Source organism: Chaetomium tenue (genome assembly GCF_020726465.1).
Source record: "Chaetomium tenue strain MPI-SDFR-AT-0079 chromosome Unknown F5144scaffold_1, whole genome shotgun sequence".
Taxonomy (NCBI): domain Eukaryota; kingdom Fungi; phylum Ascomycota; class Sordariomycetes; order Sordariales; family Chaetomiaceae; genus Chaetomium; species Chaetomium tenue.
Window position 1 is genome coordinate 3,577,105 of NW_027117329.1, and position 26,086 is coordinate 3,603,190.

General features: G+C 56.4%; 10 protein-coding genes and 1 non-coding gene across 11 annotated transcripts; 6 read left to right on the forward strand and 5 right to left on the reverse strand.

Moving 5' to 3' along the window:
- Positions 1-85: 85 nt before the first annotated feature.
- On the forward strand, positions 86-2,021 carry F5144DRAFT_44407 (uncharacterized protein). The gene is made up of 2 exons (XM_066784942.1): positions 86-775; positions 831-2,021. The coding sequence occupies exons 1-2, from the start codon at positions 226-228 to the stop codon at positions 1,889-1,891; spliced, it is 1,611 nt and encodes a 536-aa protein (XP_066648715.1). The 5' UTR covers positions 86-225; the 3' UTR covers positions 1,892-2,021.
- Positions 2,022-3,422: 1,401 nt separating this feature from the next.
- Positions 3,423-6,328, forward strand: F5144DRAFT_44488 (kinase-like domain-containing protein). The gene is made up of 4 exons (XM_066784944.1): positions 3,423-3,843; positions 3,899-3,929; positions 4,002-4,318; positions 4,371-6,328. Exons 1-4 carry the CDS (start codon positions 3,759-3,761, stop codon positions 6,098-6,100), a joined length of 2,163 nt encoding a protein of 720 aa, XP_066648716.1. The 5' UTR covers positions 3,423-3,758; the 3' UTR covers positions 6,101-6,328.
- Positions 6,329-6,568: 240 nt separating this feature from the next.
- F5144DRAFT_44443 (uncharacterized protein) lies at positions 6,569-7,878 on the reverse strand. Its single transcript, XM_066784943.1, has 3 exons — positions 7,651-7,878; positions 7,439-7,592; positions 6,569-7,381 (listed from the first exon to the last, which is right to left on the reverse strand). The coding sequence occupies exons 1-3, from the start codon at positions 7,700-7,702 to the stop codon at positions 6,661-6,663; spliced, it is 927 nt and encodes a 308-aa protein (XP_066648717.1). The 5' UTR covers positions 7,703-7,878; the 3' UTR covers positions 6,569-6,660.
- Positions 7,879-8,179: 301 nt separating this feature from the next.
- Positions 8,180-9,762, forward strand: F5144DRAFT_588902 (uncharacterized protein; the record flags this gene model as incomplete). Its single annotated transcript, XM_066789982.1, has 3 exons — positions 8,180-8,283; positions 8,653-9,481; positions 9,544-9,762. 3 exons carry the CDS (start codon positions 8,180-8,182, stop codon positions 9,760-9,762), a joined length of 1,152 nt encoding a protein of 383 aa, XP_066648718.1.
- Positions 9,763-10,610: 848 nt separating this feature from the next.
- On the forward strand, positions 10,611-12,576 carry F5144DRAFT_556136 (uncharacterized protein). The gene is made up of 3 exons (XM_066787958.1): positions 10,611-10,789; positions 10,916-11,976; positions 12,029-12,576. The coding sequence occupies exons 1-3, from the start codon at positions 10,757-10,759 to the stop codon at positions 12,114-12,116; spliced, it is 1,182 nt and encodes a 393-aa protein (XP_066648719.1). The 5' UTR covers positions 10,611-10,756; the 3' UTR covers positions 12,117-12,576.
- Positions 12,577-14,018: 1,442 nt separating this feature from the next.
- On the forward strand, positions 14,019-16,472 carry F5144DRAFT_617300 (common central domain of tyrosinase-domain-containing protein; the record flags this gene model as incomplete). Its single annotated transcript, XM_066791871.1, has 8 exons — positions 14,019-14,070; positions 14,128-14,405; positions 14,461-14,733; positions 14,795-15,099; positions 15,151-15,605; positions 15,707-15,949; positions 15,992-16,070; positions 16,155-16,472. The coding sequence occupies 8 exons, from the start codon at positions 14,019-14,021 to the stop codon at positions 16,387-16,389; spliced, it is 1,920 nt and encodes a 639-aa protein (XP_066648720.1). The 3' UTR covers positions 16,390-16,472.
- Positions 16,473-17,842, reverse strand: F5144DRAFT_625460 (S-adenosyl-L-methionine-dependent methyltransferase). Its single transcript, XM_066792225.1, has 2 exons — positions 17,481-17,842; positions 16,473-17,427 (listed from the first exon to the last, which is right to left on the reverse strand). The coding sequence occupies exons 1-2, from the start codon at positions 17,501-17,503 to the stop codon at positions 16,608-16,610; spliced, it is 843 nt and encodes a 280-aa protein (XP_066648721.1). The 5' UTR covers positions 17,504-17,842; the 3' UTR covers positions 16,473-16,607.
- A 133-nt stretch (positions 17,843-17,975) lies between these two features.
- On the forward strand, positions 17,976-19,105 carry F5144DRAFT_44641 (transmembrane adaptor Erv26). The gene is made up of 3 exons (XM_066784946.1): positions 17,976-18,237; positions 18,340-18,573; positions 18,631-19,105. The coding sequence occupies exons 1-3, from the start codon at positions 18,168-18,170 to the stop codon at positions 18,993-18,995; spliced, it is 669 nt and encodes a 222-aa protein (XP_066648722.1). The 5' UTR covers positions 17,976-18,167; the 3' UTR covers positions 18,996-19,105.
- On the reverse strand, positions 18,906-19,850 carry F5144DRAFT_44624 (uncharacterized protein). The gene is made up of 2 exons (XM_066784945.1): positions 19,202-19,850; positions 18,906-19,069 (listed from the first exon to the last, which is right to left on the reverse strand). The coding sequence occupies exon 1, from the start codon at positions 19,706-19,708 to the stop codon at positions 19,223-19,225; it is 486 nt and encodes a 161-aa protein (XP_066648723.1). The 5' UTR covers positions 19,709-19,850; the 3' UTR covers positions 18,906-19,069; positions 19,202-19,222.
- A 2,000-nt stretch (positions 19,851-21,850) lies between these two features.
- F5144DRAFT_t23 lies at positions 21,851-21,941 on the reverse strand. Its single transcript has one exon. It is a non-coding gene; the product is annotated as a tRNA-Thr (tRNA).
- A 1,595-nt stretch (positions 21,942-23,536) lies between these two features.
- F5144DRAFT_481048 (uncharacterized protein) lies at positions 23,537-25,319 on the reverse strand (the record flags this gene model as incomplete). The annotated part of the gene is made up of 4 exons (XM_066785264.1): positions 23,537-24,464; positions 24,540-24,757; positions 24,808-25,006; positions 25,063-25,319. The coding sequence occupies 4 exons, from the start codon at positions 25,317-25,319 to the stop codon at positions 23,537-23,539; spliced, it is 1,602 nt and encodes a 533-aa protein (XP_066648724.1).
- Between the last annotated feature and the right edge of the window lie 767 nt (positions 25,320-26,086).

Here is a 26,086-nt window from a genome sequence, read left to right on the forward strand (position 1 = left end):
TACAGCGCCCCCCGCTTCAACTTTCGAGCCTGAAGGTTCGCGATTCCCCTCGCCCAATCTAGCCCCGATTAACCTACTAAACGGACAACTATTAGCCATCACCTACCATAATACCGACCACTACAAGATTCAACGGGGTCTCCCTAGGCACCCAAGATCACCGACGTGACCCTCGCATCTTTCCGATAACGAATCCCGGTGTGCACCCAACCCTCGTCCGCGAGCATGGCGAGCGAGGAAGACATCGAGTCCTTCGTGGGCATCACGGGAGCCAACCGCACAGCCGCTGAGCGCGTGCTAGAACTTTGTGGCTCGGAGCTCGAGCAGGCAATCCAGCTTTGGTTTACCGACGAAGATCTGCAACGATCATTGAGCAATGTCGGCTCGTCAGCAGCCGCCGCAACCACAGCACCTGCAAGCCGTCCCAGCCGACCCAACCGTGCGCAAATCGGCCGCGAGGATGCACAAGGCGTCATCCATATAGATTCGGACGACGACGACGTACCTATGACCGAGGACGAGGCCGATGATGGGGAGGAGGTTGCCAGCGTTGCCCGGCGGGCTCAGGAGGAAGAAGACGCGGCGATGGCGAAAAGGCTGCAAGATGAGCTGTTCTCCGGCCCGGCGGGGGCAGATGAAGCTAGCGATGCTGTACGAGCCCCCATGGCCCGCACAACTGAGACCCTGATCGGACCAAGTTTTGGTGGCGAGGATGACGACGACGACGCGCACGCTGCCGTGCTCGAGCAGCTGCGCAGGAGGCAACAAGCGCGCGGTGAGTTGGATCTTGATGTGGTGTGTGAGGATTTTCACTGACATATGTTCCACAGCTCGGCCTACTAACAACCCATTCGCTCAATCTGTCTGGGAGGACAACTCCGGGGCGCCAGGTTCCGCATCATCAGGATCCGGCCGAGCCTCCCACCTAGCGAACTTGTTCCGTCCGCCATACGACTTGATGTCACAAATGAGCTGGGACGAAGCCCGGGACGAAGGCAAGGATAGTAAGAAGTGGATCCTGGTGAATCTCCAGGACACGTCCATCTTCAGCTGCCAAGCACTGAACCGTGATATCTGGAAAGATGAAGCCATCACGTCCCTCGTCCGGGAGAATTTTATCTTCCTCCAGTACGACAAGAACAATATGGCGGCCGAGCAGTACCTCACGTTTTACTTTCCCAACGAAAGCCACCAGAACCCAGACAACTACCCTCATGTCTCTATCATTGACCCACGGACCGGCGAGCAGGTCAAGGTGTTCAGCGGTAGTCCCTTCCCTAACGCGCTCGAGTTCCACGCGCAACTCGCCGAGTTCCTCGACCGGTATAGCCTGTCGGAAAATAGCAAGAACCCCGTCTCCAAAGCGAAACGGCCAGAGCGTGTAGTTGATGTGGATCGGATGACCGAGGACGAAATGCTCGAGATGGCATTACAGAACAGCCTCAATGCAAACGGCGGAACGAAACAGCCTAACATCCAGGATCCCGACGAGCTCACCAAGTCAATAGGTGCACTGGCAGAGAATGGCCAGTCCTCGGCAGGATCAGCGGAGTTGGCGACTGGAGAGCCGGCAGCCTCCACACCACAAGAGTCCGCGTTTGCCCGGATACCCTCGGATCGACCTCATGTCGAGCCGCTGGCGGACCCGAAGACAACGACCAGGTTGCAGGTCAGAAACCCGCCCGGGCGCATCATTCGCCGGTTCCGTCTGGATGAACCTGTCTCGCGGATTTACGAGTGGCTGAAGGCCGAGCCGCTCCCCGGCAAGGAGGGCGTCGAGTTTGAGCTCAAGTCCATGCCGCCTAACAGCGCTGATTTGATCGAGCATCTCGACGAGACGATCCAGGAGGCTGGCTTGGCCAACGCTGTGGTCATGCTGGAATTTATTTAGTGAGGAGCCGGAAAGGCGGGAAAGGGGGAAATGGAAGGTGGAGAGGACTCCGTGGATTTTAGTTTTTTTGGTGTGGCATCGTCTCCTCGGTTCAACTTTGGCATGGGATGGCAAGGGTGGGTTGCACTAGATGGGCGCCAGGAGAGGCGGGCTTGGGAGGTAGACTGCGCTCTTATCAAAGATGCGATGGGTTTTCGCATGGGCTTGCAGATTTCACGGCGCATTTTCCTGCTTCCAGGTGGGATTGGCGCGGGTGGCCCTAGTATCGAAGAAGCTCCGGGACGGCGTATATGTGTTCTTTTGCGGAGAGACCAGAACAACAGAACCAGGAGATAGAGGCATTGCTGGAACATTGGCTTTTTTTACTCCGCTTGCTTCCAGGGGATTTTGGCCAACTTGGTGATCTTGCGGGAGATCGACAACCATAACGAAGGAGTTTGAGACTGAAGTCCACCAGCCGTTGCCCAATCAAAGGTGCTCGCCCCATGGGAGGCCGAAGCTGAGCACAGAGTCCACCAGCCAACCAACCAATTGTCAACTCGGTTAGGTGATGCGTAACTGCATATAGCTAACCCAGGGATATTGAACCACAAGTGATTTGCGACTGGTAGCTACCACCTGAAAAGAGTTGTGCGAGGTAATTCTAACTGGGAGCTAAGCACTGGTTGAGACATTCGGAAGCACAGCACTTGTGCCTGTCGCAGCTGGACCCCTGTCATGGCTTCTTCTCTGTGTTCTCTTGGTGATGGTTTGCTCGTGTACGTACATTAGGATCTAATTCCCTAGACAAACATTCCGCTTGCATAATAGAATGATCTTGACCAAGAATTCCACATCTATGAAGGGATGATCTTGCTAAGTTATTGCTGTCTCGAATCGACATTTGTTTTGAATACAGCTTCCAGCCAGTTGGAAAATTCCGTGCCACGGTGAAGCGCCGAGCTACCCCAGCCAAGCACCTTGACCCCTGACAGGTGGAGAGGCGGGGAGCGGGGATCATGGCAACGTGGGCTGCGGGACAGTAAACAATCCCTCTTGGCTTTTGTTTCCTCGACCCCACATGTTCTGTCTCTGGCAACCAGACACGCCATTAACACTGCTGCTTCTCCCAGTGCAAGGAGGTTCCGGGACAACCGCAGGGAGGCCGTTCCGTTCCCCTCCAGAGGATTTCTCAACAGCATAACACCACGTTGAGCAATCCCGTCCTGACCCCCCAAATCCGGTTCCTGCCTAAATCCGAGATCTTCACTTCCTTTCGAAGGCCCCGAGGCTATGTTTAGTTTCCCTAGCTATTGACGATCGAGGTACGAGCTGCACCCAGCAGCACTCTCCTATCCCAAGTACCTAGGCACATACTATTTCCACACACAATGCCTACGGTCAACGGAACTCTGGATTGCCCTCGCTTTTCCTAGCTGCAAGGGCATTCCCATGGACCGATCACTGGCAATGTTGCTTGCTACATCAAACAACACTTTGACTTCTGCCATTGGCTAACAGTTGAGCTCGTAGCATTAGCATTCCTCCCTTCCATCTCAACTTCCCCCAATTAGATCGATCGGGCCAACATACAACGCTCAAATACGATTCGGTTTAGACTGTACCTCTCGGTCGTTCCTGCCCCAGCTAGACTGCTAGTCGAATTTCTACTAGAGCCCTCGTCCCCCACCGATATCGATTCTACCTATCCCGCGATCGTTATTCGACCCACCCTCGACTTTTCATATCCTTCGATAACAAAAAGAATACCGACTGGGTTCGTGGGGCGCGAGGAAGAACCCAGACGCATGTGACGACGGGACATTAAGCCTTTTTGTGGCGTCGAAGCAGCTCTATCCCTAGAACGTCTCTCAGTTATCAAGTCACCATGGCGGACCGAGAAACTCGGGAATACGACGAGAACGAGGCGTCGCTTGATCCGGAGGTGCTTTACACCAAGGAATACTGCATTGGTTGGGCCTCCTACCTGCACGACGACGAGGACACTTGAACTGACCGGGCCAACAGGCGGTGGTAGCTTCGGCAAGGTCTACAAAGGGTATGTACCTGCTATTGCCCCAGGAACTCACGCCACAGGATTCTATTTTCTTCTGGACTAACACTCTATCAGGGTAGACAAGCGAACCGGCCAGTCCGTCGCCATCAAGGTCATCGACATCGAAAGTGCCGAGGACGAAGTGGAGGACATCATTCAAGAGATCGCTATTCTGTCAGAGCTGCAGTCGCCCTATGTCACCAAGTACTATGGATCCTATGCCAAGGGTGCTGAGCTATGGATCGTCATGGAGTTTTGCTCGGGCGGCAGCTGTGCCGACCTCATGAAGCCGGGACTCATTGGAGAAGACTACATCGCTATCATCGTTCGCGAGTTGCTCCTTGGGCTCGACTATCTGCACTCGGACAAGAAGCTGCACCGAGACATAAAGGGTAGGTCCTCCAGGCATGTTCACGGTTTTTAGGGATGTACTGACAAGAGTAGCGGCGAATATCTTGCTTTCTGCTAATGGCCAAGTCAAGCTCGCCGACTTCGGGGTCTCAGGCCAGCTCTCGGCCACCATGACCAAGAAGAACACCTTCGTGGGAACCCCATTCTGGATGGCCCCTGAGGTAATTAAGCAGAGCGGCTACGACCACAAGGCAGATGTTTGGTCGCTAGGAATCACAGCACTGGAGCTGGCCAACGGCGAGCCTCCTTACGCAGACATCCACCCTATGAAAGTGCTTTTCTTGATCCCCAAGAACTCGCCGCCGAGATTAGAAGGCAACTTTACCAAAGCTTTCAAGGACTTCGTCGAGCTCTGTCTGCAGCGGGATCCTAAGGACCGCCCGTCCGCCAGGGAGATGCTCAAGCACCCGTTCGTTAGAAGAGCCAAAAAGACGACCTACTTGACAGAACTTATCGAGCGGCATAGCCGATGGGCGGTGACCCACAAGCAGGACGACGACGACTATGATGGTGACGACGGCGACCAAGTCGAAAATCGAGGGCCTGTCAACGAGGACATGTGGGACTTTGGAACCGTCCGTCTGGTCAGCGAAAGAGGCAACCTCGTCCACAGACCGGGCTTGCTCAACCCTATGGGGGAATCAGCCACAAATGCGAGGTCTTCTTCCAGGGCGTTCGATGCGTCTGACGATCACGACGAGAGAAGACGGGAAACCAGCCCCACCAAGTTTGCTGCCGACCCGAGGGATACCACGCTCAAAGCAGCGAGTGGGACAGGCACCTCCAGGCAATCATCTCCGCAAAGAAAACCAGTGTCGGGCCCAACTGTCGCCCCATTGTCACCGACCAAGGTACCACTTCCACCCTCCCCCGAGAAACCCTTCACAGGGCTCGAGACCCCCCGTGCATCTCTCGTATCGAAGCCCATGCCACCTATCCCAACGACGGAATCCCCGGACTACGACCGCGTCTTGCAGGAACAGCTACAGCGCGAGATGGGCGTTATGAACCTCGGCTCGGCTATACAGCAACAAAGCCCCTCGCTCCAGTCAACAGCATCATCGTCAAGGCCCGGTGGAATGAGGATCCCAGAGATCCCGCCCTTCCGTGGAGCATCACAGCAACACCAGCCGGCATACACCAGGCCTCCGCCTGGCTTTCCACCCCATCCCCCCCAGACGCAGCCCCTTCACCCGCAACCCCTCCACGTTCAGCCGCTCCAAACCAAGAGCAACGTCCACCCTGCGGTGTACCAGTTCTACCCGCAGCAGCAGACGCAGCTCCAATACCAACAACAACAACCCCAGAAACCCTCCTACTCCAGCCAGCACATCCAACCGCTGATTTCCAAGGAGCTCCCGCGGCCGCTGCCCAGCCACCTCGACAGCAGCGGCACGCCGCTCTCCTTCCCCACGCCCTCCCCGTCCAACCCGGACAGCGACCTCGACGCCCTCAACGACGTCATCTTCCCGGCGCTCGAGGAGGCCCTCAAGCGCCGCCAGATCCACTTGCAGCAGGCCTACCGCGCCGAGCCGGGCATGCCGCCGCCCCCCGTCACCCCCAAACAGCAGCGCGCCGAGGCCGCCCACGAGAAGGTCCGCAAGCTCGTCTACAAGCTGGCCCATGTCTGCAAGGAGATCGATCACTTTGATAAGGCGGAGCCCGTGGGGATGGGGAAGGAGGTCGGGACGTTCTTGGAGGGGTTGTTGGAGGAGATTTTGGTGAGGGTTGAGCCGCTCGATGAGGAGGAGGGTGGTGCTTGATTTTGAGCGAGGGGGTGTGAACTGGAGGGGGGGTGCATTGCTACCGTGGGAGTGGGGATCAACTTTGGGTCCGACAGAGGACAGACAGAGAGAGATGGTGTATGAGTACTCGAAAGTTGCTCGTGTTGCCAGTTGAGGGCAGGCGTTGGGCAAGATGGACCGAGAGAGTTGACATGATGGCTATGTGGGATGTGGGAGGCGTTGGCTGATACCATGGGAGCTTAGGCGAACCAGACCGCTGTGTCTGGGAGCGCGCTTTATATTTCGCTTTCTTTTTTCATGATTGTTGTTAGAGTCGAAAGAACAGGTAGCTGGTGCTGGTATCCTGGCGTCAAGGGAATATACATGTCAATGGCTTTACTTTATGTTCCTGTCCGGGGGTTTCCTTTCCTAAGGTCAGTTCGAATCCACGAGCTTGGGCTTTCGTCCATCCCCAGGCTCTTGGTTGACATGGCATGGCATTGCACACACTCGAGCCGTGGCATCATGTTCTGGACTTTGGTCATGGTTCAATTTCTGGGTTCTACACCCAGAGGCTCCTCGAAGACGCCCCGATCCGATCAGAGCTTATCCATGAGCTTCGCCGCGGCATCATTGACGTTCGTCCCAAAATATTTCGGGACGCACTGCAGATACAGCACCCCCTCCTCAATCTCCACCTCACAGTACGTCTCATTCTTGAGCTTCTCCACCACGCGGAACGCGTACTCATTCGAGCTGACCGCCTCCAGCAGCCCCTCCTGCACCATCTCGTCCTCGCCCACCTTGATGTACTTCATCTGGTACGCCAGCCCCTCAAAATACAACAGCGTGAACGACCCCAGATTCCCCTGCCAGTCGTCCCGCACCGAGCTGTCCGCCTTGAGCGCCGCGAAGTTGGCCTCAAAGTTGGGGTTCAGCGTGACCTCCTCGGCGGACTTGCCCAGCAGCGCCGCGATCTGCGCGCGCACCTCGGCAATCTTGGGATCGTAGTCGGCGCGGATGGCCGTGCGCGCCACGAAGGAGAGCGGCGCGTCGCCGGGGGCGGCGTTGAGCGCCTTGGTGAGCTTGTCTTCGCCGAGGCAGTCGTCGATGTTGGTGCCGAGGTTGTTCTCGACGAAGAGGATGCGGAGTTGCCCGTCGAGGACGTCGCAGCCGCCGTAGGAGAAGCGCGCGGGGCTGGTCTCTTCGAGGTCGATGGTTAGGATGTGGGCGTGGCAGATGGTGTTGATCTCGGTCTTGTGTTCGTCGCCGTGCTTGGAGGTTTGGTACTTGAGTTGGTAGATGGCGCCTTCGACGTAGCTGTGGAAAGGTTAGTTTGAGATTGACTCAGGAAAGGGGAGGGGAGGGGGTGCCTACGCCTTGAGGCAAGCTCCAAGGGACTCCTTGGCGTAACCGTCGTTGTGGTAGGGCCAGATGGCAAGGGGGTTGACTTCGATGGTCCAGGCGGTCCCGAGGATGTCGGAGAGCTGCTTCTCGAGGTCGGCCTTGTTGTTCTCCCACTCGTCCCGGACTAGGTGGCGGCTGTCAGGATTTGGCTATCTTCTAGAAGGGGGGCATCACGATCTTACCGTTCTTGCGCAGGGCAAGGGGAAGCTTCTCGGCAGCAGGGAGACGGGCCATGGTGATAGATTGGGAGTTGAGGGAGTTGGAGTGTGGAAAGGTTTAAGTTGTCACCGGCGCTTGATGAAGATGAGGTCGAACAACAGTCACGGTGGGAAGAGCTCCCTCTTTATAACCATCTGCACTGATAGCTCCACCATCACTAACAACTGTCTGTGATTTCCGATCACGGCGCCAACCTCTCCTAACGCAAGGACGGGAAGGCTATCCCTTGTGAAGCACTGCTATAACCCGTTGCCAGGAACGCGGAACTTAGCGCACTTCTGTAGCACTCCTGAACCTGCGCAATACTGGCCGTGTTAGGAAAGTTCAAGCGGATGCTGGGGTACGAACGAGTCACAGAACGGCATATCAGCCTCGTGTCGCCAGCAAGTTCACCGCTGTGGGAAGGACAAATGACAAGGTGCCTGACGTGCCCGGTTCCTGCGCGGGGCTGTAGCGGCTAACTGGTGATAGCGCGCTATGGGAGGGGCCTGCATGCAGGGGAAGTGCCGGTACGGAGCAGTCTCCGCCGGCTGCGCAAAGCTGAGCCACCGACGGGCTCTGGGAAACTCCCCAGGGCCCCCATTGCCAAGGATCTCGTATGCTCTTGGGACACATCAGTCCATACTCTCTACATGTGTGGACACAGAAAAAATAGTTATTCCGAATCATTAAGAGCAGTGCAACAAACTCAAACGGATTTGGGAAAGGCTGGCGAGCTGTCTGGACGAATGCGCCTCGCGGGTTGCCCTCCCCTGCCAAGAGACATCCCCGCGTTCAGCTGAACGGCTGATGATTTATCTGGACTAGTGTAAACCGCCATGGGTCCCACACCCCTTGAGCTATGATGCTTTGGTCGCCTAAAAGCTGGGTCAAGATTGTTAAAAGGAAGGCTTGCTTGAGGCTTCCCCAGAACTGTACTCTCCACACCAAACCCCAAGAATACGACCTCAACCATGTCACTGTAGGCAGCAACCACCCTCATCCGGCTCGCCGGCGCCCAAACAGAGAGCTAATGAAAGCCACAGACCACTCAAAGCCCAAGTCGCTATCCGTGACCACTGGACCAAGGCGGACAGCCCTGTCCAGACTTCGCTCCGCGAGTTACAGGAGCTGCTCGGCCGGACGATCGTGGTGGAGCCAGAATGGCGCATCCTCGTCGCCGAACTCGACACCTTCTACGACGACAAGACCAACCTCGTCACCTCGGTTGCGGGTTGTGTCAGGGCGTGGGCCAGGAGCATGACGGAGCTCCTCGATGACGAGGCACACGCCGACTGGACCGAAGAGGTCCTTGTGAAGGCGAGTGGGAAGATGTGGGTGTACGTAGAGGTGGCCACTTCGGCCAAGGCGGCGACGACGTGGTCTGAGCAGCGCGGCGGGTTTGTCGTGAGCCTGCCGAAAAAGCAGGTGTACCAACCAGCGGAACTGTTTCCCACCTTCCGACAGGACCTGTTGGCGTGTTTTGCCAAAAAGGAGAAGCCTCAGCCGTCGGAGATCAAGGAAGCTGGGGGCGCAGACGACTGGGAAGGCGTCGAGGTCAATACATCCACCGGCACGCCGGAGGTGGTCGAGGCTCGGACAAATACTGTCACATTAAGACCTCAGGCCGAGTTCATGCCTGATGTGGCCTCCCTGCCACGGCCCGACCAACTCTTCCTCCAGCCGCCCTACCATCTTACTCTGTTCCAGAGCAGCCTGCTGATCGAGCTGCACGGCAGCCACAGCCCAAGCCTAAAGTTCCTTGCGGAGTACCTGAAGCGCTGGTGCCGGGTTAACCACGCCGACACCAGGAATGTATGTGCCCGAGTTATTCATCCACTGTCGAGTCTAGCGCCCTGCTAACAGAACCGATGTAGCCACCCGGCGTCCAGATAGACCTGCATCAGTCCGCCTTTGGGCTGGGTGAAGTGTTTGACCGACTGACACTCAGCACCGAGGAGACGAAGTACACTAACCAGTTTACTGTGACAGCCCCAATGGTTGTCTCCCTCATCGAAGGAGTATTGGGGTACAAGTTGATCTCGACGGACGGCAGGTGGAATTTCCGAAGGGATACAGCATTCAAGACATTGTAGCCTCGCGGGACATGTCCTTTTCCCTTTCAAGGGTTGGAGGACTGGAAAGAACGGACGTACCGCCACCGAGTTCCGCCGTAGCCGTTCCCGCGATCTCCCTCGTCCACGCTCGTGCAACCATCGCCCTGGCTGTGTCCCTCCCAATTCGGTCGTATGCGGCAGTTACCAAAGTCGAAGCAACTGTAGGGGATCGCGCTCGAAGACCATGGCCTCGTCGGGGAAAAGCCGTTGAGGTGGAAAGGAAGGGTCCCACTCAGTGCGTCTAGGAGGTAGTCAGAGCCATCTGCGGACGCAATTACAAGGTCAAATTCCGGTATTAAAACTATTCAATCGCAGGACATGAGTCCTCCCCCGCCCCCCGGGTAACCCAGAATTCGAAATGCAGGCATGGCGGAGCGGCAACCTCGCAACTTAAGTCGTCCAATGGTCAATGCAGTGCGTTTCGAGGGGGGAAAGCCAACGCGTCAAAATTATCATCGGCTAAGGGACATGCCTTGTGTTTCAAGAAGGGAAATACCAACACGGAGTAGATATACGAAGACGTTGATGGGAATCTAGAGTTCGGATGAGGATACCGAAGGAGGTTGTTCGTTGGTGTTGGTTGATGTGGGGTTAGGCTCGGCTTCCATCACAATGTTTCAGCGAGAACTGGCAGAATTGGAATGAAGACCGGCTTGGCGGCAGCTCGCGAACCGCGGCTTTCCGTGCCTGCCGCCAACGTTGCAGACGTCACAGCCTGCGGGAATGTGCGCTAGGCCTTTACTAGACTAGTGCGGGCAGGCTTCTCAGTAGCGGCCCACATGTCCGGGAACATGGAGACGAAAAGAGCTCGAACCGACCCAACAAGGCAGGCGCAGGCAATTGCACTTGTTTTCTGTTTTGCGGCATTTGACCTGTAACAACCTTTTCTGCCTTCGTCCTTTTCACGCCTGCACCACGTCGACAGCCTCGTAGAGTACCCTAAGACCCCATCATCTCTGCTCAATTGCCCAAGATGCTATCCCGTAACTCTACCCGCACTGCCCAGGTATGTTTTACGCCATGTGCTGATCCCTTGTTGCTCCCAACCACCAAAAGGTTCCCCACCATCGCCAACTCGCAAATCTCACTGTACCGAGTGAACAAACCTGCTAACCCACACCCTTCTCTTCAGCGCCTCCTTAGGGCCGCTGCCCAACCCCAGGCCCGCCTCAATGTTGCGCGCACCTTTGCGAGCGTCAGCGATGCCCCCGCCCAGTCCGTCCAGTCCGACCTCTTCAAGCCCACCAAGTATGGTGGCAAGTACACCGTCAGCCTGATTCCCGGAGACGGCATTGGTGCTGAGGTTGCCGAGAGCGTGAAGACCATCTTCAAGGCCGACAATGTGCCCATCACATGGGAGCAGATCGAGGTGTCAGGTCTGCAGGACGCCACGCCCACGGGGCGCACAGAGGAGAAGTTTGAGGAGGCCGTTGCCTCGCTCAGGCGAAACAAGCTCGGTTTGAAGGGTATTCTGCACACTCCCATCACCCGGTCCGGTCACCAGAGCTTCAACGTGGCCCTGCGCCAGGAGCTCGACATCTACGCCTCGGTCGCGCTGGTCAAGAACATCCCCGGGCTGAAGACCCGCCACGACAACATCGACCTCTGCATCATCCGTGAGAACACCGAGGGCGAGTACAGCGGTCTCGAGCACCAAAGCGTGCCTGGCGTCGTCGAGTCGCTCAAGATCATTACCCGGGCCAAGTCGGAGCGCATCGCCAAGTTCGCATTTAGCTTCGCCCTTGCCAACAACCGCAAGAAGGTCACTTGCATCCACAAGGCCAACATCATGAAGCTGGCCGACGGTCTCTTCCGGGGCACCTTTAACAAGCTGGCTCAGGACTACCCGCAACTGGAGTGCACCGACATGATCGTCGACAACGCCTCCATGCAGTGCGTCGGCCGGCCCCAGCAGTTTGACGTGATGGTCATGCCCAACCTGTACGGTGGCATCCTGTCCAACATCGCCGCAGCGCTTGTTGGCGGCCCCGGCGTTGTCCCCGGCTGCAATATGGGCCGTGACGTCGCCGTCTTCGAGCCCGGCTGCAGACACGTCGGTCTCGACATCAAGGGCAAGGACCAGGCCAACCCTACCGCCCTTCTCCTCAGTGGCACCATGCTGCTGCGCCACCTCGGTCTTGACGACCACGCCAACCGCATCTCCAATGCCGTCTACGACGTCATCGCTCAGGGGTAAGTCATGCCTGCTTTGGTATTGTGGTTTGTATTCTAACAGTTACAACAGCAAAGTCCGGACCCCCGACATGGGTGGCCAGGCCACCAACCAGGAGTTCACCCGCGCCATTCTCAGCTCGATGGAGAAGGCTCTTTAAACAACCCGATATCCTCAGAAAAACATGATTCGTACAGCAGGTGTATATACCCGATTGCGCTGTGCCCTCACAACTTCGACCTCATCCTAGACCCGGACTAGAGTGCCCGGTAGGCATCTCCTTGGACTACAGCGCGGGGCAGGAAGGTAAAGAGGGCAACTGGCATCATAGACTGGACAAGATGGAGGCGGGGCGAAGGACGGTGGGAGAGGGCGGAAGGGAGCATGCGATGGACAACATGTACTGTATGTGTATATGAGAATGGTGGCCGTGGGACAGGCACCTGACTTTCCTATGTGTTGCCACGATAATGATGTGAATGTTATTTTGTTCAAAGCCAACATCGTGCCTCAAGTCTCGCTGCCATCTCCTGACAAACTCCGCCGCACCAAAGCCACCACCAAACACTCCTCAGAATTGGATCTTCGGTGCGAGCTCCTCCGCCCCACTGACTTCGGGCCTTCCCGACTTATTTGTTCAGGAGCGGACCCCTTGCGCCCCGGTTTGGCGTTGCCTCCGAGCTTAAGAACGGAGAACCGCCGGAGCTATCGGCCTCAAAGTGGGTCTCGGTCTACCTGAACCGAGCCGAAACTGCAGCCAAGCTGCCATGGAGCTTGGCGCGAGAGACATGGCGACAGGGGATTTCTTGGGTGAAGGTGAGGCTCTCGGGGCGGAACAACGGGGTGGTGACGAAGATGCTCGGCCCGGTCCGGCCAAGATGCCGCCTTCGATGATGAGCCGATCGGCGCAGAGCCTCAACGGGATGTCAAAGCCTAGGTACCTAGCCCAGAGAAAGTCGGTCTCTCAACCAGGGTACGAGCGGCTGGCATCACTGTTACATTGCCTTAGACCCGGTCATCCATGGATGGACCCAGAACAGGACGCTACAGGAAGTTTAAACGGGTAAACGACGAAAAACCGGGCTTCGACTAAGACAGCCAATTTGGTCAAATAATTCTAGTTTCCGGGCCGCATAGCTAAGTACCTAGGTATTCATGTGACAAGTCTCAGAAACGGTGGTATTCAACATAGCCCTTCTTTCCAGGGGTGGTGGTCTCTTTCTTTTTTGGTACCGAAATCCTAACTGCGCTTCTGTTGTTTTTCAGTTGACATGCTGTTCTGTGTTGCTTTACGGCTCTGGTGTATTTGGCAGTTTTGCATCGTCTCAATGGGATGGGTTTTTGGAATCTATTTGAACGATTAATGTTAAAACGGGATCGAAGTTAGATTGGTCGTTGACAACAGGACTCAGATTAGAACTCACATTAGAACCTTGATCTATTCAATAGCAGTGAAACTATGAACGCGGGAACATCGACCTCGTTATGCCCGGGGCGAATGTTGGTCTGCCCACTCACTGGAGATCATAATATGGGTACTGTGTAATATGTACCTATGCCTAGCCGAGCTCCTGAGAGTCATGACATCGCCCTACATGTAGCTAACTCACATGCGAGGAAGGCCACGCATCATAGCGCAAGAGCAACGCCAATAAAAGGCACCCACGGAGACAAGATATGCGCCCCGTTACTTGGCATCAGCCAAGTAAAAACGAGCATCTTGCCCTTTTCTGTGATGAGCGCCCAAGGCTAGCATTACCGAACCGCCACTTGGATGGGAAACGGTTAAGTCCCACGACTAGCGGAGTTCTCCATGTCTCAGATGAACGAGCGAAGCGCAGGAGAAATGTCATCGAATGTGGGTGTATATGGGGGTTTAGCAAGGCAAAGCGGTTGAGCATGTATGTTAGAAGAAGGGCGGCAACTAATACCTGGTTTCAAATGTGGTATATAATGGTGACGCAGCCAAGCAGTTGGAACTAGGAACAACCCTCCGCGGTGGCTAGGTATAAATCATCTTAGGTGGTTTAGCTATCCCTAGATATTGCAGTAAGCTGCCAACATGAGCGGGAACATTGCAGTCACCGGCATTCCCACCACCCCGGACACAAATGGTGGGTTTGTATTCTTATTGCGGCCAGTCGGCGCGTCCTAACATTCAGATGTAATAGGGGCCATACCTCTCCGCCGGGAGCTGCTAGAGCTTCAGCATAATTTTCCAGATCATTACAACCTCTTCATATTGGGTCTCAAAAACCTCCAAAGGCAGGATGAGAACATCTTGACGTCCTACTACCAGATTGCTGGGATCCATGGTATGCCATACAAACCATGGAACGGCGTGGGCAGCAACACCAATTGGCGGAACACTAGCGGATTCGGGGGCTATTGCACGCACTCGTCTATCTTGTTCTTGACCTGGCATCGGCCATACCTCGCACTTTATGAGGTGACTTCCCTGCAGGAAGACCAACTCACACGACTCCGGGACTAACAGCGCGCAGCAATCCTTGTACAACGCCGTTCAGAAGGTTGCACGGCGGTTCCCAAAGGGTGTCCTGCGCGACAGGTACCTGGAGGCGGCCAAGACCTTCCGGGCCCCTTATTTCGACTGGGCCAGCCAGCCGCCTCCGGGGAGCCCGGCCTTTCCGAGTGCCCTCACTTCGCCCAAGGTCCAAGTGGTCGACGTTGACGGCAAGACGAAATTGGTCAACAACCCCCTGTACCGGTACAGCTTCCACCGGGTGAACCCGGCTCCTGGGGATTTCTCACGGCGGGTAAGTCGACCTCTGACGCATGTTTCACCACACTCAATCCGCAAGCTGACTTCGCATCCAGTGGAGCCGGTATAAAACGACAGTCCGATACGCCGACAGGTTGACAGGCAAGTCACAAGACTCTTGCGTCTCGCCCATCCTAGCCAACGAACTGGCCTCGGTCCGCAGCAATGTCAGCCTGCTGCTGCTGTCGTACACCAACTTCGACGCTTTCAGCTTCAACGGGTGGGACTCGTACACCAAGCCGAGCCAGTTTGGTAGCCTGGAGGATGTCCACAACGAGATCCACGACCGAATCGGCGGGAATGGGCATATGTCGTCTCTGGAGGTGTCGGCCTTCGATCCGTTCTTCTGGTTGCATCACTTGTATGTATTTATCGCGAGGATGGGTGGGCGCTTCGTTGACGTCCTGGCTAGCAACATTGACCGCCTTTGGGCCATATGGCAGGATCTGAACCCCGACAGCTTCATGACACTGCACCCTGCGCCATACGCCACCTTCAACGCCGCAGATGGCGAGTCACAGACCAGTGACACACCCCTGGCCCCGTTTTGGGACAAGACCGGCACCAGGTTCTGGACATCCGGCGAGGTCAGGGACACGCACACGTTCGGGTATGCGTACCCCGAGACGCAGAGGTGGCGCTTCCCGGACCAAAAGTCGTACCAAACCAATATCCGCCGCACGGTTGTCAAGCTGTACGGCTCCAACGTACCCGCCGATTTCCTCGCCAACATCGCGCAGCGCAGGGTAGAGCACGCCCGCGTGGCGAAGGTGTTAGACCCCCGCTCTACAGCAGATATGCCAGCGGAAGCCCTCTCCCTAGAGCTCAAACTCATCCAGCAAGAAGACCAAGAAGAAGCAGAAGCAGGTAAGCCACCCCTCGACACCTCCCTTACCAACCCTCACCCCCCCCTTCCCAACCCCCCTCCCGCTTCTCTCAAAAATATCCCCAACTAACCACCCAACCAGTCCCAGCCCCAACCCCCACCATCTCCCCCTCCCTCCACCACCCCACCCCCTCCAACACCTACACCGAATGGCTCGTCAACATCCGCGCCCAAAAACACGGCCTCGGCGGCCCCTTCCGCATCCTCGTCTTCCTCAACCACAACCCATTATCACCACCCTCGCCACCACCCAACCCCCCCTCCACGGGGAACAACAACGATTTCCACAACTGCGTCGGCCGTGTCTCCGTGCTCGGGCGAGCGGGTGGGCGGGCTGGAAACAATAGTAGTGATGGTGGCGGGGAAGCGACGCGGTGCGGGCGGTGCAGGACACACGCGGCGCGGGGGCTGATGGTGTCGGGGACGATGCCGTTGACGGCGGCGTTGTTGGGGCGGGGTGTTGGTGGTGGTGGTGGTGGTGGTGGTGGTGTGGGGGATGATGGCGGTGGGGGTGGGGGTGGGATGGTGAGGTTGGATGCGGCGGAGGTGGTGCCGTATTTGAGGGAGAGGTTGGCGTGGCGGGTGACGTTGTTTGATGGCGGGGAGAGGAGCGCGGATGAGGTGCCTGGGTTGAAGGTCAGTGTTGCGTCGACGCGGGTGGTGGTTGGGGAGGATGGGCTGCCGAATTATAGTGGCGAGTATCGAGTCTGGCCGGAGATCACGGAGGGGAAGCTCGGAGGCCTAGGGGTGGGCGAGCATATCTAGGTGATGAGGGTTGAGAGGGGCTCATGGGTCGATGTGAACCGCATGGCGCTGGTAGAAGTAACCCCGGGGACAACACACGATGGATGCCAGAAGAAATGGGTATCAGATTGTGTCAAGAAATCAGGAATATAACAGGCAGTGTATGTCCTTTTGCCGCCAGACCCGGAACGCCCCTCCAGATGCACCCGAAGAAATTGCAGAAAAGAAAGGGGCCAGGACTAAAACTGGATCCGCCTCTTCCGCCCGGTGAACTTGGACGTGGACTTGACGATCTTGCCCTTGCGCTCCATCTGTTCCTTCTTCTTGATGATCCACGCCTTGCTGCCCTTCTTGATGTCCCCCTTCCCAGTTTTGGCCTTTTTCCGGTGGTCCATCACATCCACGTTGTCCATGCCCTCCACGACGCCGGTGATGTCGCCGCCCTTGTTGGCAACCGCGCTGCTGCCGACTGTCAAGACGAGGTAAACTTTGACGTTCTTCGTATCCGGGTCATCCTCGAGGAGACCAGCGCCGAAGCCGGCCTTGACGGCGGCTGATGTGATCATTTGCTTCTGGATGTCGTTCTTGGGGTAGAATTGGCAGACGGCCATGCCGCCCCGTTTCAGTGACGCATATAGGCCGTTGAAGAATCGTGATAGCCGGCCGGCGGGTGATGTCTCGCTGTTTTCGGCGTTGCAAAGCCATTGGATGGCGCTGATGCTAATCGCAGCGTCGAATGTGCCGGCCCGAAATGGTACCCCTTGCCCGATGTCGGCGAGGAACAGGTCACCCTCTACATCCCGTTGGAGAGCCACGTCCAGCATGGAAGCGCTGACATCCATCCCTACCCACACATGCGGTCCCCCCTCATCTTCCGGAACCCCTGACAGAATCTCGCCTGATAGCCCGCTTCCGCACCCAACATCGAGGATCAAGCTCGGTGACTTGAGGTCAAGTAGCTCGAGAGCCCGCCTCGTCATGGAGGCCTGAATATTTTGGATACGGGAACTGGTCGTGTACTTGCGTGCTTCGACATCGTCGTAGTGGATATCGGCCGCGCTGTCGCTGTGTCAGTTGCGGTGAGGGCGAGCAGAGTGGACGGGACGACTCACAGCGTGTCTTCAGGGCGCGACATGTTGACGGATAGTTTCGTAACAGTAGAGCAGGATTGATGTCTTACGGGGTTTTGGAATGGGTCACTGGAGTAAGGGGAGTGTATCAGACGCTTCAGCAATCCGCAAGCAGAGCAGTCCAGGAATTTTGAAGTGTGGTGGGGCACTGGGTCCTCGCGCAAGCAGCACCTTGGGGCCAGCTACAACAGCAAGCGCGGCGAGATCTGACTTTCGCTGTAATGGGGAGGGAACGGTCGGAACTAGGTAGGCAATCAACGGCGGTTCAGCGTCTAAGCAGGCTCCTTGGTAGGTTCTTGCGCTTGGGTTGGCTGCTTTCCCGCTAGAATTGTGTTGTGCGCGATAAGACAATTAAAATCTAATCTTATCGATAACATTGGCGTGGGTGGAAGCACGGAATTGACGATCAACCGAATCCGTAGGTCTTGGCGCCCAGCTCTGGACACGGTTTCGGAGGACGTCATGAACCTTGCGAGGAAGCGGCATTGGCGGGGGAGCTCAGCCTTCCATCCAATGGATTGCCAAGACGCGGCTGCCGATCCCCTGAACGCATCAATTGGCCACGCAGCTTGAGCTTGACTTTAACCCCCGGATTCTCTCCTTAACATCCCACTACCCTACCTACCATGACAAGGTCCTTTCTAGTCTGAATCAACGCAGTTCGTCAAAATGTGGATTCTACCATTGGTTGGCTATCTCGGCTCCGTCGTGGGCTTCTGCTTCATGACGTTGGCCATAGGTGCGTTCCCAACTGAAGGCCCAGGCAAACGGGCTTGCGTGAAGGGTTTATAAGTTCTGTTGATGCAATATGCGATGCTGACCGTGTTGCGCCCCGTGATAGCCTCTGGCCTTTATTACCTTTCTGAAATCGTCGAAGAACATACCGTGATCGCGAAGCGCCTCCTGACGAAACTCATCTACTCCATCATGGTCTTGCAGCTGATTCTCTGCGTCGTCGACCGTTTCCCTTTCCTCCCGACGGCTCTGGGCATCTTCTCCCACTTCATCTACCTCGGCAACATGCGGCGATTCCCCTTTGTCAAGCTGACAGATCCGCTGTTCTTGGCTTCATGTGGTGGGTAGCCCAAAGTGTTGCGCGATGGCTTGAGACAGAAGTTGACAGGGGTTTTAGTTCTCGTTCTCGTCGACCACTACGTTTGGTTCAAGCATTTCTCCCACCATCAGGAGCGCGCTTACCAGAACATGGCCTCGTACTACGACACCCCTGACGATGTCCCCACGTTTACCGAAATCGCCTCCTACTTCGGCCTGTGTGTCTGGCTTGTCCCGTTTGCGCTGTTTGTCAGCCTCTCGGCGAGCGACAACATTCTCCCCACCATGGGCAGCGAACCGTCATCTTCATCAGCGGGTATAAACACCGGGGGGGCAGGGAGGCGCGGGCAGGGAATGGCAAAAGCGTTGGTTGACAGCATCCGCGGGGCGATCGCAGAGGGGAGTGCCTTGGTTGGGTGGAAGAAGCCAGAAGATCGTCTTTAAGGGGCATGTGCACTTTCATTTTTATGACCTTGTAAACGATTGTGTTTTGGCTGACGTGATAGGACTGAGTAAGCCTTCCCTACCCACCATCGCCTTCCCAGAAAAACAGCTAACACTCCAACTACAGAAACATCACGCCATTGTACAGGGACATGGTTGATACCCACGGATAGAACCAAACCGCTCCATTCCCACTTGCCCCCCACATCACACTGTCATCATGACCCCTATCTCCGCCCACCACTCAGTTTGCTGCCCGCCTCCTCCAGCGTCGCCAAAAGCGACGCCCTTCTCCCCGACGACTCCCCGCGCTGGCCCGCATTCTCCCTCCTTATGTCCTCAAAGTACCTGGCCGTGCGTCTCACGTTCTCCTCCGTCAAGCTCATCCCAACGGAACCGGCCCTACCCGAAGACGACGAACCCGAGCCCGAGCCAGAGCCAGAGCCAGAGCCCCGGATGGCAGTCGATCCGCGGTCCTCGGCCTTCCCGGCCGCTCCGTTACCATTCGACGATTCTTGCCCCGCGTAGGCACCCCGGCTCCGCCGCTTTCCGGCTGCCGCCTCGGACGGTGAGGGCTGGGGGCCGGCTCCCGCGCGTCGGGAGGAGGAGCCACCACTGTGGAGGTCAGAGGTCACCATGGATCGGGAGGGCTGTCCTTCATTCAGGCCCGTGGTGTCTCGGGGACTGCGGCGGTTGTTCCTGGTGCGCGACATGGTGTGATGTTGGCTGTTGGTATTCTCGTGGTCGGACAACGCTGGGGTTGGGTTGACAAGGGAGGGATGGGACTGTTGTGTGAATTGTGTGTTGCTGTAGGCTGCGGCCTTCTATCTGTTCGGCGTGCTGTTGGTATTTCGGTACGTGGTTGTTTTCTCACGAAAGACAATGACCCCAAAGAGCTGTTACGTTGCCAAACCACCTACTTATATCCTTTTCTCCTGGCATCACCATCCGGCGACCGAACCACGGCTCTCCGCCTTGGCATGGCCGGTCCGTGTTTGCCCGTGGCACATGCTCCCCGCAGCGCTCGTTGGCGTGTTCCGCGAGCGGAAAGCTGCAGCCTTCGTGTGGCCATGTCGGTGCCAACCGTGCCAGCATGCTGATGAGCTACCGGCGGGCCTGGGCCGTCTGGCCCGGCTGCGGTTGCTCCCGCGATAACCCCCCCTTTTGCGTCTGACCCCCACCGGAAGCTCGGAGAATACCCCTAGTGCCGGCATTGGGCGGAAAGTGTACCCTGTGAAACCGACCGGGTGTTTTGCCCTGTTGTGGCTCTTGGTTTGAGCATGATAATCGGCGACCTCTCCACCTTGGCAGTCTGCAAGCTTGCGTGGTCTTCTTCCCATTGGCCTCATGTGCAGTCCCGGTAGTAGCTTCCGGAGGTTGTGGCCGGCGGGTTACCTCTCCTGTCCGCCTCACTTTTCGCATGCTTCCATGGCGCAGCATGTCGATGTTTGCTTGTTCTAGGCAGCCCCACGTTTCGCAGTGAGGGCATAGGGCTGGCGTCGGTTGAAGTCCTGGTCATCAACAATTACTCTGTCGGTAGCTTGCCCTTGGCCGTACCTAGCGCCGGGACAAGAATATACTAGTTGTATGGCCATTAAATTCGGTCCGGTCCGCTCATGGCAAAGCAGTCATGACATATCAATGCATACTCCCCGAGCACGCCATCTTCCGCATTAGACACTGCTTTCAGCCGGGTAAGGGTATATCCCTACCATTCATGGCTTACAGCACTCGATCTATAGCCTCTTTTCGGGTTGTGCTTCCGCTTTACAGTCCCGAAACGGCCAACTGGCGTCGGAAGTCCCCAAGGGCGCGGCAGCCTCCTCCCTCTTGTCCCGCGTGACACTACAGCGATGTCATGCAATTCTCCACTCTTCTCGCCGAATAGGACGTGGGGGGGCCTGCAAGTAACCCTCTCATGTATCCTTGGGTTGGTGGGATGAGGCTTAGTGCCTTTGTTGATCAAGATCCGGCACAAGGCCTTTTGTGCTAGGACTCATACCCGGGAACCCGGAAGCTGGGGCGCCTTGTGAGCCTCCCGATCGAAACGGACTCTGACTCAGTCGGCAGCGGTCGGTGTTCCCCTTGGCGTGACAGAAGAAGAGGCCTCTCGCCTTGGACATTAGCACCCCCGCTCACCTCGTCTGGATGTATGATCCAATGACCTGTCTAGAACAAGCCTGAACGTGATCACCGTGACCTCATCACTTTCTCTGCCTCATGCAGTATTACCTTACCTTTGATCTTCTGTTTCGGGGCAAGCCTTGTCTACATTCCGATGGTTACTACGAGACTCACTTTCAACGACGCTTGAAGGCTCTAATGTCGTCCCACCGAGCTATCCATCAGGAAGGCTCCTCATGTCGTCATATAAACCACAAGTGATCACATGGGATTCCGGGATTCATCCCGTTACATTGGACATTCCTGACCGAGCAAGATGTTACATGAAGCCCGGGCCGTGGACCCCAAACGAGGTCTGATTTTCGGAGGATGACAACAGCTACCGACGACTGTGGTTGCTACCTAATGATCCGTTACCAGAAAGGCCAAGCTTATCCCATCACTCCCATGACGCCCATCAAACATTTGTACGCCAACTTGATCAAGCGTTGCAGCCTGGTTTGGGTCTTGCCATCACAGCTACCTACATGTACATGTACACTGCCAAACCAGGTAGGTCATGTGGAATTATTCCACCATCGACCTTTTATAACGTCAAGGAGGAGGTTGGAAAGAGATCAAGTTGAGATGTCACCATATCATTGGCAAAACTTGAAGCCGACCCAGCAAAAGGAAGGGATATTAGTAAAAGAAAATCAGCTGGCGGTCCAAAAAGCAATGCTTGACGGTTTTGCCCACAACCAGAATCGAACTAGTGACCTTGTCATAGATAATCTCTCATCGAGATACTAGTGACACGCTCTACCACTGAGCCATGCGGGCTTTGATTGGTTGCTACAGAGATTAGCCCTGCTTTTATCCGGAGCTCCAGGGACCCAGCAGCCCCCTGAGCACCACCTCAAGTGTTGAACTTCCTCAGTAGGTATCAACGACTGTGCGCTGACCGAGTTCGAGCCCAGGACTTCCCTTTGAAGAACGCCCTATCCTATTCTGCCTGCCCGTGTAAGAGTCCACGGTTCCACCCGAGACCCCAACCACCCAACAACCAAGGTTGAGCGGGCGGCGAGCCAGAACTCCGCCCCGTGTGTCCGTTCTCGCGTGGCCCAAAGTCCCCTGCATGTGTAAGTCTGGTGATGTTTCAGTGCATGCGTAACATGCCTGTTTGTCTCTCCATCAACCTACCCCGCTCCAAGCCATCGCAGAGAGCTCGGGGCTCTCCCTGCTTCCTCTTGTGCCTTGTGCTCTCTCGCCACCGGGCCCTCGGGGAGTCGGGGATGCCATGGCGGCGACGGCAGGTAAAGGCCTTTTGGGGTTATTGTGGGCGTGTCACAAATGACGGCTGGTGTGGCCAGTGTGCCTCTTGGGGTTGAACGGAAAGACAGGTTGGTAAAATGTTAGGATGTGAGGGAAGGTTTAGGCTATTTGATTCACTGCCCCAAGTCCGTGATACAAACATCAGGTTGATGGCGCCCTAAGGGATTCGATATTCAGAAGCATTCGCTCGAGAGTCCCAGTTTAGAACGGAGCCAACTTAGGATTTGGGGCAGAGAGTGCAGCATTAAGTAACACACGAGATAGCTCTTCACGAAGGGATAGCCGTGTTCAACTTCAAAGAGTCTATTCCGGTGTTCATTGATCACCAACAACGAAGCAAGGGGGGTTGCCAGACGATCTCAGTGCTCAGACCTTCCTTCAAGCCACAGTTATTACAACTCTGTTGTCTAAGCCGGAATGCTATCCGAGTGGGAAGAGGCCATGCTGCGGGCTCGATGGCTTGGTGTCAAGTGCGAAGCCTACTGTTGTAAGATAAAACAGTTTAGGGACTCTTCTCTTGTCAAGTATCAGGAGTTCGTGATGCCAATGGAGGAGTCGAGCCTCCAACCGTCGTGTTTTGGCTACTTGATCGAAGCCCAGATGCTTTACCGTATGAATGTAATACCAGTTTATATACCCCAATAACAGGGGAATGCTCACATTACTTCTCGTCTGATATCTTCCATATCAGTGTCCCAGCAAATAGCAAGACGTCATAAAGCTTTATAATACATCAAGTGCCCCTTTTCTCCGAGCACTACCCACTCCGTGGGTATTTCACCAGCCGACTTGCCAGCGCAGCCATAGATAAAAAGAAAAACATCAACGACATCGAAAAGCAACGAGCAACAGACCATCCATCTCCTGGGTATACGGGCCCTCACGGGGCAGAATCCACCTTCTCCACGTCCTTTTCCGACCCTGTAAAGGAAAAGCAAACAAACCAGGGCGAGCCAAGCTCGAGAAAGAAGTGTAAAAGAAAACCGAGAGCAACAAACCCTAGAACGCCAAAGCCACCTCCCCGTTTTCCCGTCTCATGACACCGCGCACCGGCCGGAGCGGTTGAGGTCAGCCATCATCCACCCCGGGCCCAACGTGAACCTCTAAAGCGAACCACCCCGAATAACCCGCACATTCGCCACGCGCGGCATAGTCGTCAACTCCCTCCCCTCCGGAAGACCCCCATCCCTACTACGAAACCCCTGCCCCGACAGCGACATCCCAACCTGCCCACCACGCTCCTCATACCCACCACCCCCAACCCCACCAACCCCCCCAACACCACCAACATGCCCCCCCGCCCCACTACTCAACCTCCTCGCCCCGCCCCTCACACCCGCACACCAAAACCCACCACACCCCCGCCCCCTCCTCCTCGTCTCCACCCACTCCTCCCTCAGAATATGCCAACTGGCCGCCGCAAAGATGGTCGCATTCCACAGCCCCTGCAGCGGCAGCACCACGGCACTGGCCAAGTTCAACCCATAGCTGGTGCGCGTCGGATAGGCGAGCGAGTAGACCCGGTTGATGCTGGAGGGGGTCCAGGTGACGAGGATGGAGAGGGCGAAGACGAAGGACGTGCGGAGATACGCGAGCTTGATGGGGTCGAGGGTGGCGAGCTTGCGCTGGAATTTGTGCCAGGTGCGGGTCAGGCGGGTGGGGAGGCTGGTGTGTGGGCGTTTGGGGGGTTTCGGGGGGCGGGAGGAGCTGATGGTCAGGGTGGTGGTGAAGGGGGTGGGGTGGTGCGGGTTGATGCCGGCGTGGGTGGTGGTGCTGTGCGTGTGGCCGCGGCTGCTGCCTCGGCCGCTGGTTGTGAAGGTGGTGGTGGGGTGGGTGTTGACGTCGAAGTTATCGTCGTCGGCCGGTTGGCCCCAGGGAGCGTTTGCGGCGGCGGTGGAGGGTCGGTTGAGGACGGGCGCGATGGAGCCGGCGGGTGTGGATGGCGGGGTTGGGCTGCCCGAGGATTCGGCGGTGACGCGCACCTCGGTTGTTACGGTGCCGTAGCTTTGTTGTTCCTGGTGTTGTTGATGTCTTGAGTTAGCATGGGTTCAGGGGGTTGGAATTGAAGCGCTGTCTGAAGGCATATCATGATGGCTTGGTATGGACGAGGCAGCGCGCACCTTCTCCGACTCCTTGCGTTCCGCACAGTATGCGTCCCTTGCCTGATTGCTAAGAGTCAAGTTGCGCAGCTGGTTGCGGTGGTGAAACACGTGGTACCCGACGGCCACGTAGATGACGCTGGAGAGCACAATGCACGTCCAAATGGGCAGGTAGTAGGTAAAGATTCGCAGTTGGTTGTACGCGTCGTTGATCCAGCACCACAGCTAGCACAGTTGTTAGCGCCGAGAGCCCTAGGCCTCTCTGGGTTACGTACCGTGGCATTGCCATAAATTCGCTCCCCATTCGGGGCATACACGAGGCAGACGAGGGCTGGCACTAGGGGTATTCCGAAGCAGATGAGGCAATAAAGCCAGAGGTGTTTATGGAACCGGTTGGGAGGGTAGCTCATGAAAAAGACCATGTAGACGTTGACTGCCATTGCGAACGACCACCAGGGATCGGACTGCATGAACCTGGAGCCAGTGTCAGCGAAGGCATCTCCATACATGAGTGGCGAGATGTCACTTACATCTCGAGAAGGAATGCTTGACCCTGGCACAAGGCTGACGAGTCGCCGGCCAAGATGCCGCTGTAGCCGATAAGGCATGCGATGCTGGCTCCGACGTTCGCAATGGAGGCGAAGAAAATGAAGGTATTCGGAACGGTACGGACCCGGGGGAAGAAGCTGTACGTGATGAAGATGAGGCAGACACCGACCAGGCTGAGGGCAGCACCCAACCTCTCCACATGCTGGAGGGTGGCACGCTCCTCGTCGGTGAGATTCATGCTGCTTTCCCTGGGAACGGTTCTCAAACCATCCATAGCGGATGAGAGGGAGAGGAAAAGCGGACTGAAAGCCGGGAGTGGGTCTCGAGATGATATACTACCTCGACCGAGACTCTTTGGCGAGTCTGTCGGGACTGGAAACCTCGGCCAACGGGGTTCCTTGGGGCGGCGGCAATGACATGAGCATCGACATCCGATGGCCCATAAGGTTTGAAACACTGCTTGTTACCGCCAATCTCGACGAGCGATTGTTGGTTTCTGCCCGTGGCGTCCGCTGCAGCTTGCGCCTCGAAGAGGGTGTACACCTGATGTTAGGTGCTGCAGGGAGTGAACTTCTCTTCCAAATCCAAGGGTTGTGGATAATTCTTCGATGTTTGTTCTCTTGTCTGCAACACCGGTGGCGCTGAAGCCTGATCTAACCGGCGTGAATGAAGTCGAATAATTCGGTATGGGTGCCAACGAGGGTAGTGTGGGGTGTTTGGTTTGGGTTGGTTTGTTTTCTGTGTGGATGTTCTCTTTTTGCGAAATCGGTTGATGCTGCTGCAGGCGCCAGGCATCAGGCGCGATGGGCTGGTAATCTTCCCAGAGCAGGAAGGAATCAGATAAAGAATTTCTAACTATATCTTGCAGTGAATGCTGGCCAAACACAGGAATGGGACTGGTAAAACTGGATTGGTTTCTGCATGAAAGTGTAGCAGCTGCACGCCACTTGCTTGGAAGCAAACCGGGTTAACGCAGCGAGCAAGTCATGTGGCTCCCTTCAGACG